The sequence below is a fragment of the Pelophylax lessonae genome (genome assembly GCF_965119305.1).
Source record: "Pelophylax lessonae genome assembly, chromosome: 4".
NCBI classification, from domain to species: Eukaryota; Metazoa; Chordata; class Amphibia; order Anura; family Ranidae; genus Pelophylax; species Pelophylax lessonae.
In genome coordinates, this window is record NC_138771.1 from 99,950,788 (window position 1) to 99,966,525 (window position 15,738).

Below are 15,738 nucleotides of genomic sequence, written 5' to 3' on the forward strand. Positions count from 1 at the left end.
TCACACCAGACATCCCAAGAATATTGCTGAACTGAAACAGTTCTGTAAAGAGGAATGGTCAAGAATTACTCCTGACCGTTGTGCATGTCTGATCTGCAACTACAGGAAACATTTGGTTGAAGTTATTGCTGCCAAAGGAGGTTCAACGAGTTATTAAATCCAAGGGTTCACATACTTTTTCCACCTGCACTGTGAATATTTACACGGTGTGTTCAATAAACATTTCATTCTTTGTGTGTTATTAGTTTAAGCAGACTGTGATTGTCTATTGTCTATTGTGACTTAGATGATGATCAGATCACATTTTATGACCAATTTGTGCAGAAATCCATATCATTCCAAAGGGTTCACATACATTTTCTTGCAGCTATATATATATATATATATATATATATATATATATAGGTGTATGTGTGTGTAGAAGTATCCCTAGGCTATGTGTGAGAAATAACTTGTTAATATGACATTTATGTGAAAAAACTGAATTTTTGTAAAATCTTACCTGTAAAATTCCTTTCTCCGAGTCCTCCGACAGTCGCCGCCCCCGCCCCTCTTTTGGGGTTTTGTTTATGTACTCTACTGCTATGCTACTGAAACTGAGGTAGGAATGCAGGAAGCAGGAGGGTATTGACTGAGGGGACCACCCCCTGGGGGTGGGGTATGCTAAAAGCTTTGATATTAACATATTCTGTTGTCTAGCCACTCCTACGGAGCAAAGGTCAATAACCCTATTGTGACGAATATGAAGGGGCGGCGACTGTCGGAGGACGTAAGAGAAAAAAAGTTTATTTAATTTCCTTATTTTCCAAATAATTGAGGGAAAAAAACTACAACTTACTTCTTACAATCTTACTAAATACCTTGGACTGTGTACTTTCCAAAAAGAGGGATTTGGGGGGTATTTGTACTGTTCTAACATGTTAGGGCCTCAAGAAATTTGATAGGCCTTCAGTACATCGGTTGTGATCAATTTTCAATGATTGGTACCATACCTTGTAGACTCTATAAGGCCCCTTTCACACACGGAGTCCGTCAGGTGGACTCAGTTTTTCTCAGCGGGGGATCGATCCGCCGATCTCCCGCTGAGCAGGCGGATGGTAGCTGTGTCTCCACGCTGAGTGCGGAGACACAGCTGTCAGGTACCCATGCATCTCTATGGGGCAATTGGATGGGAATGGACCGTCTGTCCGTTCTCATCCGATCCGCCAGGCGGATGGAAAATAGGGTTTCCATCCATCTGGCTTTGACAGATCGGATGTCAGCAGACATGTCTCCGCTGACATCTGATGCCCCATAGAGATGCATGGGGCGTCCGTTTAGATCTGCCAAAAAAACTGACAGGCGGATCTGAACGGACTCCCTGTGTGAAAGGGGCCTAACTTTCACACATACCAAATAATATACACTGATTTGTGTTATTTTTACCAAACAAACATAGCAGCATAGGTTTTGGTCAAAATGTATGAAGAAAAATTACTTATTTGCCAAATTTTATAACAGAAACTAAGAAACTGTGCTTAAAAAAAAATGGTCTTTTTTTGTTTATAGCGCAAAAAATAAAAAAAACTCAGGGGCGATTAAATACCACCAGATGAAAGCTCTATTTGTGTGGAAAAAAATGATAAAGATGTCATATGGGTACAGTATTGCATGACTGAGTAATTATCACTTAAAGTGTGAGAGCGCTGAAAGCTTAAAATTGGCCTGATCAGGAAAGGGGTAAAAGTGCCCGGTATTGAGGCGGTTAACTACTTGACCTCCGGAAGATTTACCCCCTTCATGACCAGGACATTTTTTTGCTATATGGCACTGCGTTACTTTAACTGACAGTTGTGTGGCTATGCAACACTGTACCTAAAGACGTCATTTCTTTTCTCACAAATAGAGCTTTCTTATTTGATCACTGCTGTTTTTTTTTTTTTTTTTTGCGCTATAAATAAAAAAAGACCGACATGTACAAGTGCCCTGTACATGTGAGTAAACTTCTATTTTCCTCAATAAAGCCTGATTGTTGAAACGGAGAGCACTACATTTTCCCTTTTATATTTTGCATCGCATGTCCCGTGTCTTGAGACCTCCGGAGGTGAGAGGCTGGAGTGTCTTTCCAGGAGTCTGATATCCTCAGTACATGCTTTTGCTGGCCCGTCTGGGTCCTGTTTGGAGGTGAGAGGCCAATCTAGCAGGTGGAAGGATTTCACAGATTGGTGTGCACTTTTCACCAGATTGCATTTCTGATTTGGACACTAATGCACATTTATTGGATTTTGAGCACAATCACAGCTTGTATGGACTTCAGATATTGATTATATTAACATCATTTATGTTTATTGGTGCACGTCTGGCGCAGCACATTTTTTGTATTTACTTTGTGGGAACCAGTGACACTAATACAGTGATCAGTGCTACAAAAAAGCACTGTCCCTGTACTAATGAAACTGGCTGGGAAGGGGTTAAACATCTAGAGCAATCAAAGGGTTAACTGTGTGCCTAATGTGTTCTTGTGAGTACTGTGTGGTGGTTTTTATTCCCTGCTTTGCAGGAAATCAAAATGTATCACTTCCCTGCTGACAGGACAGAGCTCTGTGTTGTTTACCTAGGCAGAGCTCTGTGCTGCCTCTATCCACACAGATCATTGGGTGCAGGCGGACATCCATTGTCCGGCACCCACTAATCGGCTTGTGCTGTGTCTAATCACAGCACAGTCAGGTCGACGGCGGCGCGTGCCCCCATCCCAAGACTGCTAGATCCAGGGGCGGACTGGGCCGGGGGGAAGGGATGCATTTTCCCCCTGGGCTGCTCTGATGCTTTGTAAAAAAGGCCGCTGTGTCCCCAGCTCAGAACTGCGCACGCGCAGTTCCGGAGTTTACCGAGTGCGGCTGTACACAAGTAACTCCATCCAGGACTGCGAGGCAGGCAGAGGCAGCGATGTGTTCTGTCACAGGGCTGAGTGACTGCATTACCGAAGGAGCTACCCAGCCCCTCCCTCCTCCACAGGAACAGCTGCTAGACTCGAGGCTGAAACCTCTCTCTCTCTCTTTGCCCGCCCACATTCCAATCAGCCGAGTGCAGTCTGTGAAGAGAATGTGGAGAATGTGTGAGGCGGGCGGGAAAGTTCAAACTAAGCTGTCGGCTCAACAGATAGAGAGCTCCAGTGAGTGAACGTCCAAGTAAGTGAGTGTAACCTCTCCTCCCTCCCTTTCTCTCCCAAATCCCTCCCCCTCACTGCAGAGAAAGATTTTTCTTTCTATCAGCCTGTTACAGTACCTTGCCCTATGCTATGTACTGGGCTCACACTGGCATGCTGGGGTTTTGGCTGCAATGCTGGTGTACTGGCAGCCTTCCTGTATGTTACCCCAGTCCCATAGACCTCCTATTAGACTGCACATTTTTACTGCATGTTCTGAAAGTGCACAAAAAATCCTGCATGCTGCTTCCTTGTTGGACTTTCAGAAAATGCAGCAAAAACGCACAACCTAAAAGAGTCTAAGGGCCTGCAGCTAAGGAAAAGTGCCAGCACACCTGCACTGCAGCCAAAGCACAGCACACCGCGTGAGCCCAAAGGCTTGTATGCACTTACAGCAGGCACTTACACTCCTCTGAAAAGTGATCCAGTTATGCTGGTTACTTGGCTGTCATGTTTATCCTCATGCTTTAATACATGGTATCCTTTATCTGGGACAGGATATACATAGGAAACATATACATCATCTTATTGTGACAGCCAGACAACCTGCATCTTCAGGAGTGGATTGGGGATGACAGTCTTCATGCATCTCTATGGATAGGTTTGCTTTAAAGAGACGATAACATTTTGTATATTAAAAAATATACATAATCATGTTGGGGGGGGGGGGGGCATGTGACTGAGGGGGGAGGGGGTATTGCCTACCCAGGAGTTGTGTTTGAAATACTGAAATGACTAGAAATGCGCAGGAAATCCACCATACAGTGTCCATTGACAAGTAATAAAGATCAGTCTCAGGCAATCCCTCTCAGCTGAGTCCAATGAGAGATGAAAATGAGGGTCACATGGCGTTCTATTACACTTCATAGAACAAAGACTGAGACTTCTCTGTATGGTAAAGTCACTGTCCGCCCTTATAACAAATGTAAAAAATGTGGCAACAATCACCTGCAGAGCATTGCAACCACATCACTGCCTCAGTGTGAAGAGCGTCGCTCACCTCCGGGACGTCATGCCGATCACAGACACTCTGGACTGGAGCGCAGCGGGGGCCGGGGGCGGGGCAGTGCAGCCTGCAGAGGCCCCAATCAATGTAGCGGCCCAGCCAGCAATGCGAGCAGGGGGCATGTGACGTCAAGTGTGATGCGTCGACGCCTTTCACGCACTTCGACGAATTTTTGTAGTCGACGAGTCGTGGCAGCCCTAATAGAGACCAATGGAAAACGCCTGTAATCTGCCCAAAAAGAAGCTCATGTACTTTTTTGAGCGTTGGGCGTTTTGCTCACAGCGTCAAAACGCTCAGATGTGAACAGGGGCCATTGAAATGAATAGGATTTGTCTTGTTGGGCGTTTTGCGAGCTGATCCTAGAGCAGAAAAACTCCCCAAAACGCCTACATGTGAACGGAGCCTAACTGTGACTCTCGGCTACACTGCTTGCTTGGCTTGCCCAGTGGTGTGGTGCTCACTCACCAGAGAAGATCCAAACTCCACAAGTAGCCTTAAGCCTCGTACACACGCAACGATTATCGGCCGACCGATCGGCCGTCTTTTGTCCAGTGTTGTTGTGTTGGTTGAAATGTGCTCTAGACTGCACACAAATTTTCTCGGCCAACAAAAATCTACTTCAGAAGTGATGTCATGTGCTGGTTTACTTTCCGTGTGTTTTTTCTTCTCTGAGCATGCCCAGTCTTGCTCATCTGAATTTTGTCTGCCGGATTCTGTACTGACTGACAGAAAATCGGCTGTTGTGTTGACGGCCAACAAAAATTTTATAGTCTGCACACCAGATTTTGTTCGGCCGCAAAAGTCGTAGTCGGTTGTCGGAAGCATCATACTAACTAGCCAACAATCGGCCGATCGGACGTTGGCCGAAAATTTACGGCCAACAATCGTTGCATGTGTACGGGGCATTAGTGTGGCAGCAGTGACTGCCAAGACTTTAGTCTTCATCTTCCTGCAGTCTCTTTGGTCTGTGTACTGAGTGTGGGGAAGGGGCAGGCTCTCTCATTCTCTCTGGGACAATCATGTGGAGCAGTCTCTTAGAGACTGCTCCACATGATTGCCCAAACAGAGAGTAGCCCCCACAGAGAGTGACCGCTTTCACGCTGCCCGCACAGAGAGTTACCACTGCCCGCACAGAGAGAGAGAGACCGCTCCACATAGCCTGCACAATGTTTAGTGGTCTCTTTCTCTCTCTCTCTCTCTCTCTCTCTCTCTCTCTCTCTCTCTCTCTCTGTGCAGGCAATGTGGAGCAGATGGATGGTGAGCTCATTCGGTGGTTCAGTGGGCCACTTGACTGGACTTGCCCCCCAGACCTAAGGCTGCCAGCCCTCCCCTGGCTAGATCACATACTAGGTACGCGATCTGGCCACCGTACATCTAAATGATGCGGTTGCCAAGTGGTTAAAGTGATTGTAAGCTTCTGAAACAAAAATTTAACAAAGTTTCTTCTTCTATAGTGTGAACTAGCCTAAGACCAAGGCACCGATTACTGTCTGCTCTGTCATTTCTCTGCTGTCACTTCTGACAATTTATGCCCAACACCAAGAAATCCTGGGAGATGGTCCCATCCCCCTCCAAGCAGCACACAGCAGGGGATTGACAGCCTCAACTGTACATGTTTCCTTATGAAATGGAGTATAAGGGGGTGGCCTTTCCCTCCTTTCAGGTCTCTGATCACACTCAGCTCCATGTTCTATGCTGTACAGTGTGCGACATCAGATCCTCATCCTGTGTTCTGGAGCTTAGAAATGCTTTAAAAAAAAAAAAAAAAAAAAAAAGTGGTTTAGGAGGATGTAGAGGAGAGAGGTGTGCAGATAAACAGGTACAAGTTTATTTAGGAGGATTTGTTTAATCTCTGTATATCACCTGAGTTCAGTCAAGTCAGTGGGTATATGTAAGGGTGTACCACTTTAAATGTGATACTAAAAAAATAGCAAACAAAACAAATAAAGGTTTAAATATTAAGAGCCGGTTCACACTGAGGCGACACGACTCCTTACTACTTCGGGGGCGACTTATGCATTACCATGCACCACAACTTCGGAGCGACTTGCAGAGACTTCACATAATGGAAGTCAATGCAAGTCGCTCCGAGGTCGCCCCAAAGTAGTACAGGACCCTTTTTCTAAGGCTCCATGTACACGGGACGCTGGAAATGGTCGTTTAGGAGCAGTTGGGCGTTTTTTTCAGAAGCCCCTGAACTTATCTACATTTTATCTTATCTGTCCGTGTACACCAGGTCGTTTACAGTCATTTGCAGGCAGTTGCGTTCAGGGACTGTTTTTAGAACACAATTATTTGCATTCAAACGTGTGTTTCCCGGCGTTTCAAACGCACAAACGCGTCTGAACGCGTCCAAACGCGATGACCCGCGTTTAGCGTTCGCGTTTTTTCATTTTAAAGGGGAATAATTTTTTTGACCTCTAGGAACGCTTCTAAAACGCAAACGCCCGCTAAACGCGGGTACAAACGCAACTGAACGGACGTTTCAAACGTCTTAAAAATTCCATCATTCAAAGGGACTTTTAACAACGTCCCGTGTACATGGAGCCTAAGTCGGAGCGACTTGTGTCGCTCCTATTAGAACGGGTCCTGTAGCGGTCAATGGACCGCGACTTGTCAGGCTGACAAGTCGTCTGACAAGTCGCGCTAGTGTGAATGGGCTCTAAAGGTTAATAAAATATAAATAAATACGCATTAATGTAAACAAATACTTAAGAAGAGTTTAGGTACATTTGAGAAAAAAAGCATTTAGTTTTCTTTAATTGAGACATATTCAGATCATTGTTCATCCTTTTGATTTGCAGAAATCAAAGAGTAGATACAAAAGTAACAATGTTACTTTATATGTCTCTACTTATTTGAAAAATGTTGATCAACATGAGACAAATGTTTCTTTTTTTATGGCTGCAGCTGTTGTACTGGATGTACACAGCATCTCCTGGCTTCATAATCGGGAGGGGGAGGGGCACAGGCAGAAGCACTGCACATACTACACACCTCCGGAGTACTAGGATTGTGTGTTTTTTAGGGGGTTGTAGCATCTTCAATGTCCTCAACAATGGGCGGCACTTAGATCAGTCCGGTCCCACGCACAACTGTGCTACGTGTTTTTTTTTTTTTTCCTGCATTTGTTGAACTTGAATGGGGGGCCCTATATGCAACAAATGTGCTAAAGAACCGTCTGCACCTTAAAGTGAGCCTTGAACCTTTTGTTGTGCAACTGCTACACACCTGTGGGGTGCCATTAGGAGTTACTGGCACCAAAAGGGTGAGGTGTGTTTTTGAGAACATGTGCAGAAACATGCATTTTGGTGCGTGTTCCTGAAACTCCAAGGTATGAATGGGGCCAAATAAAAAAAAAAAAAAAAAAAAAGCCTGTAAGGTATCTGTGTGCATGACATATAGTTAGTGAATTGATTGGCATCAGGTGATACAAAGAGATGAAACAAATCCTCCTTACATAAGTTGTACCTGTTTCTCTACCAGTGTTAATTTTGGCAGCAAATTTCAATTTAGTTTTAGTCTTAGGATTAAAATGGCATTTTAGTTTTAGTCCCATTTTAGTGTTCTGCAAGTGTTTTCGTTTTAGTCGTATTTAGTCGACTTAAACGTCCTACATTTTAGTCGACTAAAACGTCCTACATTTTAGTCGACTAAAACGTCCTACATTTTAGTCGACTAAAACGTCCTACATTTTAGTCGACTAAAACGTCCTACATTTTAGTCGACTAAAACGTCCTACATTTTAGTCGACTAAAACGTCCTACATTTTAGTCGACTAAAACGTCCTACATTTTAGTCGACTAAAACGTCCTACATTTTAGTCGACTAAAACGTCCTACATTTTAGTCGACTAAAACGTCCTACATTTTAGTCGACTAAAACGTCCTACATTTTAGTCGACTAAAACGTCCTACATTTTAGTCGACTAAAACGTCCTACATTTTAGTCGACTTAAACGTCCTACATTTTAGTCGACTTAAACGTCCTACATTTTAGTCGACTTAAACGTCCTACATTTTAGTCATCTATAATGGAATGGGTGTAGTTCAGTTGGAATTTGTAATGCATTATTTAAGCATTTCTCTACAATTTGCAAACTCATTATATACTACTGCTGTTCCTGTATTGAAAAATCTAATATGTTATTATTTATGGTATTAAGCTTTGAGCGTGCACCAGTGTTAATTTTGGCATCAAATTTCGATTTAGTTTTAGTTCTAGTCTTTTGAATAAAATGCCATTTTAGTTTTAGTCGTATTTTAGTCATCTGAAATGTTTTAGTTTTAGTCGTATTTTAGTTGACTAAAATTATGTTCATTTAGTCGACGAAAGCGTTTTAGTCGACAAAATTAACACTGTTCTCTAAAGTCTTCTCTTCACTACATCTGTTCAAAGTCCAGAATTTAATACATTTGTCAGAAAAAAAGGGGGAAGGAGAGCTGGGGTTACATTCTACAGAGCTCAGTCAGGAGAGCTCTGAGAGCTGATTGGAGGGAAGGGACACACCCTCTTCACACAGCACACAGGAACAGAGCTGAGGCTGTCAATCAGCTGGAGATATCTCCCGTCACCCATTTTTCCCTTGGTGTCAGGAAAACTTGTCAGAAGTGATTCATGCTGATAGAGGAACAAAGCAGCAGATGGAAATGACATCTATCCATAGCTGGATTGAGACAAGTACACACTATAGGCAGGGATATGCAAACTGTGGCCCTCCAGATGTTACAGAACTACAAGTCCCATGAGGCATAGCAAGACTCTGACAGCCACAAGCATGACACCCAGAGGCAAAGGCATGATGGGACTTGTAGTTTTGCAACAGCTGGAGGGCCACAGTTTGCATATCTCTGCTATAGAGGGATATGCTTTGTTCAGATTTCAGGTCTTAGGTGTACAACCACTTTAACGATAAAGGGATAGTTCATCTTTTCCAAAAAACTGCCTATGCAGATAAAAAACTGTGCAGCTCTGATATGTACCTCATGAAGCCTGACTGTAAAACTCCCAGGATGTTACGGTTCACCATCAGGAATGAGCTCAGAGCTACTGCATCAGGGGAGATAAAGAGCATGTGTCCAGGTTTGAATCGGAGAAAATGCTCACTCTGATGGTGAACATTAACAGCTGGGCTTCTCTTAGCAATGTCCTGGGAGTTTTCCTGGCAAGCTTCATTAAATACATAAAAGGCCTACACCTATAACAAGGGCATTATTCAACTTAAAGGCCCATACACACGATAAGAAAATCGGAAGGGAAATTTTGTTTGACGACCGATCTGACGATTTTCAGATTGTTAGTATGGTGATTTCGACAGCCGACTCTTCAGCCGAAAAAATCCTGATGTGCAGGCTATAAAATTTTATCAGGTCAGCCCCTCACAGGCAGAGTGACGTAGGGATACGTTGCTAGCCTGTGAGGGTCTAGGGAGCGCGTGCCTCCGGAGGCGCGGTCACGGACCCCCCCCCCCCGCGCGTGTGACCGGCGGACCTGATGTCCGCCGTTCACTCGGCGATCATCGGTGCAGAGGGAGAAAGGCAGTGGCTGATGTAAACAAGCCGCCTGTCATTCTCCCCTGTGTAGGAATAGTGATCATGAGGTTCTACTATGTAGGACCGTTGATCATTGTTCCTACACCTCAAGCCACAGCCAATCACAGTTAGAATAGAAGCACGCCCCCAGGGACACACATAACCCCTCCCTCTCAAATAAAGTTAACCCCTTCACTGCCAGTGTCATTTTACAGTAACAGTGCATATGTATAGCACTGATTACTGTAGAAGTGTCACTGGTAACCCCAAAAGTGTCAAAAATGTCAGTCAAGGGTCCGATCTGTCCGCCGCAATGTCGCAGTACCGCAAAAAAAAAAAAAAACAAACAAAAATCTTTCCCTTTGTTAGTAAACGCAATAACTTTTGCGCAAACCAATCAAAATACGCTTTTTGTTTTACCAAACATGGGTAGCAGAAAACAAATTGGCCTAAAATGTTAAAAAAAAAAATTTAGATTTTTAAATTCTTTGGGGGGGAATTTCATATAAAAAAAATGTGAAAATTTTTTTGCAAAATTGTCGCTTTTTTTGTTTATAACGCATGATTAAAAAAAAATAAATAAAATCGCACAGGTGATCAAATACCACCAAAAGAAAGCTCTGTTTGTGGGAAAAAAAGGACGTCAAATTTGTTTAGGTACAGCGTCGCACGACCGCGCAATTGTCCATTAAAGTCACGCAGTGCCGAATCTCAAAATACCCCCTGGTCAGGAAGGGGGTAAAGTCTTCCAGGGCTTAAGTGGTTAAAAATGAGCAAAAAACACAGAAAACCCTCTGCACTTAAAGCCTCTCCATGTGAACGGGCCTGGGTTGTATTAACCCTTGCGGGTCCGGTATAAGGGTAGAATGTTTTGTAAATGTCAATGAGGGGGGCACTAATAAAGTTGTGTGACCCCGGAGACTCGCCCCCGTGTAAGCGCGCACACAGCGGGGCTGCAGCTGCACACAGCTCGGCGGTCCATGTGATCGGAGGAGCCTCAGCTGGCGCTCAGCCACTGTGACCGGGGGGAGGCCGCGTGCACGCTCCTCGTGAGCGAGCCTCATTAACACGTCTGTCAGCCGCGGGAGCGCGCCCCCCATCCATCCAGCCAGGGACTATATGCACAACAAGTGGAGTGTGGAGGTGAGAGGAGCCGGGACGGGGCGCAGCGTCCTCCCCCGGCTGTCCCATGTGCCGGGACTTGTCGGAGTTAATGAAGCCGCCCGCTGTAGTGACAGAACATTCATCACCAGGCTGTGACAGCATCGATCGGTACGCCTGACACACTCGTCTTCTCCAACCCCACAGAGGGGCCCCGCAGCTGCTCTCCTCCTGACCGACCCCGTCTGAGAAGGCCGCTCACACGGCTCCAATTAGCGGCGTCCTCCCTCACACAACGAGCCAATCCCAGCCCTCGCCTGGCACTCTTCTTATTGTGTATCCTTCCGCTCCCATAGTCCCCGCCCCCTCTCCTCCTCACATTGGCTCGGCGGAGGAGTCCGCGCGAGGAGAGTGTAGCGCCGGCCGTGTGGCTGTGGCGGAGGGATCCCTCGGAGCTCTAACGTGGTGCTGAGGCTCAACGGAGAGCGAAAAAAATGTCTGCCTGAGGGAGGGAGAGGGAGGGAGACAGCCACAAGTTCTACCGGGGAGAGGACCGGCTCCGCCGACACGCCAAAACCTCACTAAAGCCGCTCAAAGCCTCACCGGAACCCAGCAACAGCTCTCCGCCGGGGACGAGGCCGCCGCCACACAGCGGGGAGGAGACTGGAGCGGGACAAGCGGAAACTTCAACACAATTGTTGGATGTTTAGACGGAAAAAAGGTAAATGGGGGGGCCGGGGAGAGAGAGAGAGGGGAGGGGGGGTTCTCCTGACAGTCCCCGTGTACCCCCCCCCCTGTCAGTGTGGAGGCTCCCAGTCCTCCTGTGTGCCCCCCCCCCAACTTATAACTTGTCTGCTATTGTTGGAGGAGGAGGGGATCACTTCTCCGGGCTTAGGGGGGGGGGGTATTGTCTCCGGGCATGTATCACCCCCCCCAAAATACCCATCATCCTCCACATCACTCACCCCCCAATCTCTACACCATTACCCCCCCCCCAATCTCTACACCATTACCCCCCCCCCCAATCTCTACACCATTACCCCCCCCCCAATCTCTACACCATTACCCCCCCCAATCTCTACACCATTACCCCCCCCCAAATCTCTACACCATTACCCCCCCCCAATCTCTACACCATTACCCCCCCCCCAATCTCTACACCATTACCCCCCCCCCCCAATCTCTACACCATTACCCCCCCCCCCAATCTCTACATCATTACCCCCCCCCCCCCCCCCCATCCCTGCACACCTCAACCCCGGGGATGGGAAAGTTCCTCTTAGTTATGAAAGTGACTCCCCCCCCCCCCCCCATCCCAGTGTGTAATCAGGAGGGGGGGGGGGGGGTCAGTAAAAATAAGAGACATAGTTATGGAAATTACTGCCTCTCCCCCATATCCCAGTGTGTGAATGGGGGGTGGTAGTAGAGGATAGTAAAGATTTGGGGGGGTGGTAGAGAATAGTAACGATTTGGGGGGGGGGGGTGGTGGAGGATAGTAAAGATTTGGGGGGGGGGGCTTGTAGAGGATAGTAAAGATATGAGGAGGGGGGTGGTAGAGAATAGTAACGATTTGGGGGGGGGGGGTGGTGGAGGATAGTAAAGATTTGGGGGGGGTGGTGGAGGATAGTAAAGATTTGGGGGGGGGGGGTGGTGGAGGATAGTAAAGATTTGGGGGGGGGGGCAGGTGGTGGTAGAGAATAGTAAAGATTTGGGGGGCTTGTGGTGGAGGATAGTAAAGATTTGGGGGGGGGGGCAGGTGGTGGTGGAGGATAGTAAAGATTTGGGGGGGGGGTGGTGGAGGATAGTAAAGATTTGGGGGGGGGGTGGTGGAGGATAGTAAAGATTTGGGGGGGGGGCAGGTGGTGGTGGAGGATAGTAAAGATTTGGGGGGGGGGCAGGTGGTGGTAGAGAATAGTAAAGATTTGGGGGGCTTGTGGTGGAGGATAGTAAAGATTTGGGGGGGGGGCAGGTGGTGGTGGAGGATAGTAAAGATTTGGGGGGGGGGGCAGGTGGTGGTGGAGGATAGTAAAGATTTGGGGGGGGGGGGGCAGGTGGTGGTAGAGAACAGTAAAGATTTGGGGGGCGGGTGGTAGAGAATAGTAAAGATTTGGGGGGGGGCAGGTGGTAGAGAATAGTAAAGTTTTGGGGGGGGAGGTTGTAGAGGATAGTAAAGATGTGGGGGGGTGGGGTGGTAGAGGACAGTCCCCCTGGGTCTGATAGTTTTTTCTTTAGTAATAATGGATACATTTATGTTGGGGAAGTGATGTCTGCCTCTTATCCTGGTATCAGATGGGTTGATCAGGGTAGTGGGGGGTCAGTAGAAAGAAAAACATAGATTGGGGGGGGGGGTGTTAGGCTGAAAAGACTAATATGTAGCCACTATTTGTAAAGAGGTGAAGGTGAATCCTCTCCCCTCTTCCAGCCTCTGTCCTGATCAGCCCACCTCTGACACTGAGATATGGCACAGATTGTATCCAATCTTTGTGAATAACATGGTTACATTTATGTTAGTGAAGTGTCTGTGTCCTTCTACATTCTCTGCCTCTCATAGTGTCAGATGGGCTGATCAGGAAAGGAGTGGGGGGTTGGATGGTGCTGTTTGAATTGTTTACAAATATTCGGTACATTTATTTTAGTTGGGGAAGTGATTGTTTGTACACCCCTATCCCTTTACATTCTCTGTCTGTCAGATGGGATGATCAGGGTTGGGGGTTGTCAGTCCTCTGCCTCTCACCATACTGTTGTCAGATGTTATGAGGGCAGGGATGGCAGAGACATGGTTTAGCTTTACCTTCTTTACAAATCGGAGAGAAGAAGAATCTCCCTGCCTCTTTGCCTTCTCTGCCTGACATCCCAGTGTCAGATGAGCTGATCAGGACACAAGAGGCCTGCAAAGACCTAGGCTGGTCACATTCTATACAGTCTAATTGTACAATCTCTGCCAGGCATCCAATAGTTGAGATATGATCAATAATGTTGTATTTGATCACACAGAGTCCGTTGACTCTTGCCCATTCAGATGGGAAGTTATGAGTCATTGATTTGTTCCTGATTCTTTTTGATTGATTTGCACTTTGATCGGATAAAATCAAAGCATGTGTATGCCCACCTTCACATTTACCAAAACTATTTAATATGAGGACAAACCAAAACCTTTCATTCAAATAGTATCAAATCAGACAGGCTGTTGCACTACATAGTTGCCAGTGGATCTCTAGGAGTTTGCACAGTCAGATTGTATAGTGTGTGTAAATTTTGGGGGGGGGGACTAAATACATAATGGATATATTTATATTGGGGAATGGGAGGGGGAGATGGTTTTAAACTTCTTTACAAATAATGTATACATTTATGTTGGGGAAGTGACTGTCTGCCTTGCCTCCTAGTGTCAGGGTAGAGGCAGACTAAGGGGGAGGGGGGGGGGGTTGCTTGTGATGCAGCTGGTAAGTGTGTCTCTCCTTCTCTAGGAGCTGATCTGAGTGGCTGGAGATGAATCCTCAGCAGCGGATGGCCGCTATAGGCACAGACAAGGAGCTGAGTGACCTCCTGGATTTCAGTGCGGTATGATATCCTTTGGGCTCTTATGGCTTCTTCTCCCACATGGTAAAAGCAGCTCCTGAAACGAGCAGACTGCTAGACACCTTTGCTTTGAAGTAATGTCTAGACTGTTAACATGTAATCACTTAAAGGACTAAAAGGGGGTCAATTGGTTTAGAACTCAGAGGCTGTTCATTGACCCTAAAGGCAGCAAATCCAATTACAGTTGCTGAAAATTTGCTTAATACTTTATGTACTTTAAATGTAAAACTGGAGATAAAATGAAGTACCCTATCTGGATGATGGCTTAATCCACACTTATTGTCTTGAACAATTAAATCATCTGCTTTATACAGTGTGTATTTGTGGAGTTAATTTGCCAAGGTGACACCAGAATGATTAGGATGCATTTTATTTATGTTGCACACAAGTGGATGGGATTGATTCTGTAATCTGTCGTAGTGTCAAACTCAGTGTTTATATTTTTTAAGGTTACTATGCCTACCATAGATTGAGTTTTTTATCTTCTTTGTCTCAATAAACATAGTAAGCAGGCCAGTCAGGTTTGTAATATTTGTTGCTATATTTACTGAAGTGCAATAAATCTGAATCCAATTTTTCTGTTTTCCAGATGTTTTCCCCACCTGTTAATAGTGGGAAAACCAGACCAACTACACTAGGAAGCAGTCAGTTCAGTGGATCTGGTAAGAAATGGTTAATATGAGATTTATTGCTTTGCACAAATGATGGCTCTTGTTTACAAGTGATGTGATCAGTTTGTTGCTGTGGGTTTTATTACTTTTGTAATTGCTTTCTGTAAGTTTGTATTTCATAGCAGTGCTATTTCTCTTATAGCCCCCCGTGTTTTTCTTTTCAGCAGGTAGATCTGTCTTTCTCTCTTTTGCATATTTTGTTTTTTTGTTATATATGAAACTTGTTTTTGATATTGAACACATTTTGGAATAGGTTTAGCTGTGACCATTTTACTGTCATTACTTGCAGCCAAAGCTTGGAATGAATTAAACAAGTTTGTGTGCTGTATTTTGACTGAACTGAGTATGTGTGGACTTTTTCTTTTTTTTTGTAGTCTGGTACTTCTCTACCTTGTAAATTTTCTATTGAAGCATATTTATGGCATAACTATATTAAAAACAAACCGATAAAGGATTCTTCGCACCATTTTAACATTCTATGCTTTAGAGGACATACGGCTCAGTTAAACAAAGTGAAGAAACAAAGGGCTGATTACTAAGATCTGTTGGAATGAACATGGATAGCCTGCAAATTGGTTCCACATGTTTTGCTGCATGCAGAAAGCACCGCCAGATGTAGTGTGCAAGACAGATTAGATTATGACAGCCAGATATTGCCTGGATACA

The 15,738-nt window shown here is 45.6% G+C and overlaps 1 protein-coding gene across 4 annotated transcripts in view; it reads left to right on the top strand.

Moving 5' to 3' along the window:
• Positions 1–11,188: 11,188 nt before the first annotated feature.
• TCF12 (transcription factor 12) overlaps positions 11,189–15,738 on the top strand; it is a 289,221-nt gene continuing 284,671 nt past the window's right edge. For 2 of the 4 annotated variants that reach the window (XM_082256686.1, XM_082256687.1), the window contains exons 1-3: positions 11,189–11,543; positions 14,290–14,383; positions 14,991–15,063. In XM_082256686.1, coding sequence (XP_082112812.1) covers positions 14,312–14,383; positions 14,991–15,063 — 145 coding nt within the window. In that variant the 5' untranslated portion in view covers positions 11,189–11,543; positions 14,290–14,311. The remainder of the gene's footprint in view (positions 11,544–14,289; positions 14,384–14,990; positions 15,064–15,738) is intronic. The other 2 variants (XM_082256688.1, XM_082256689.1) reach the window with 1 other exon arrangement.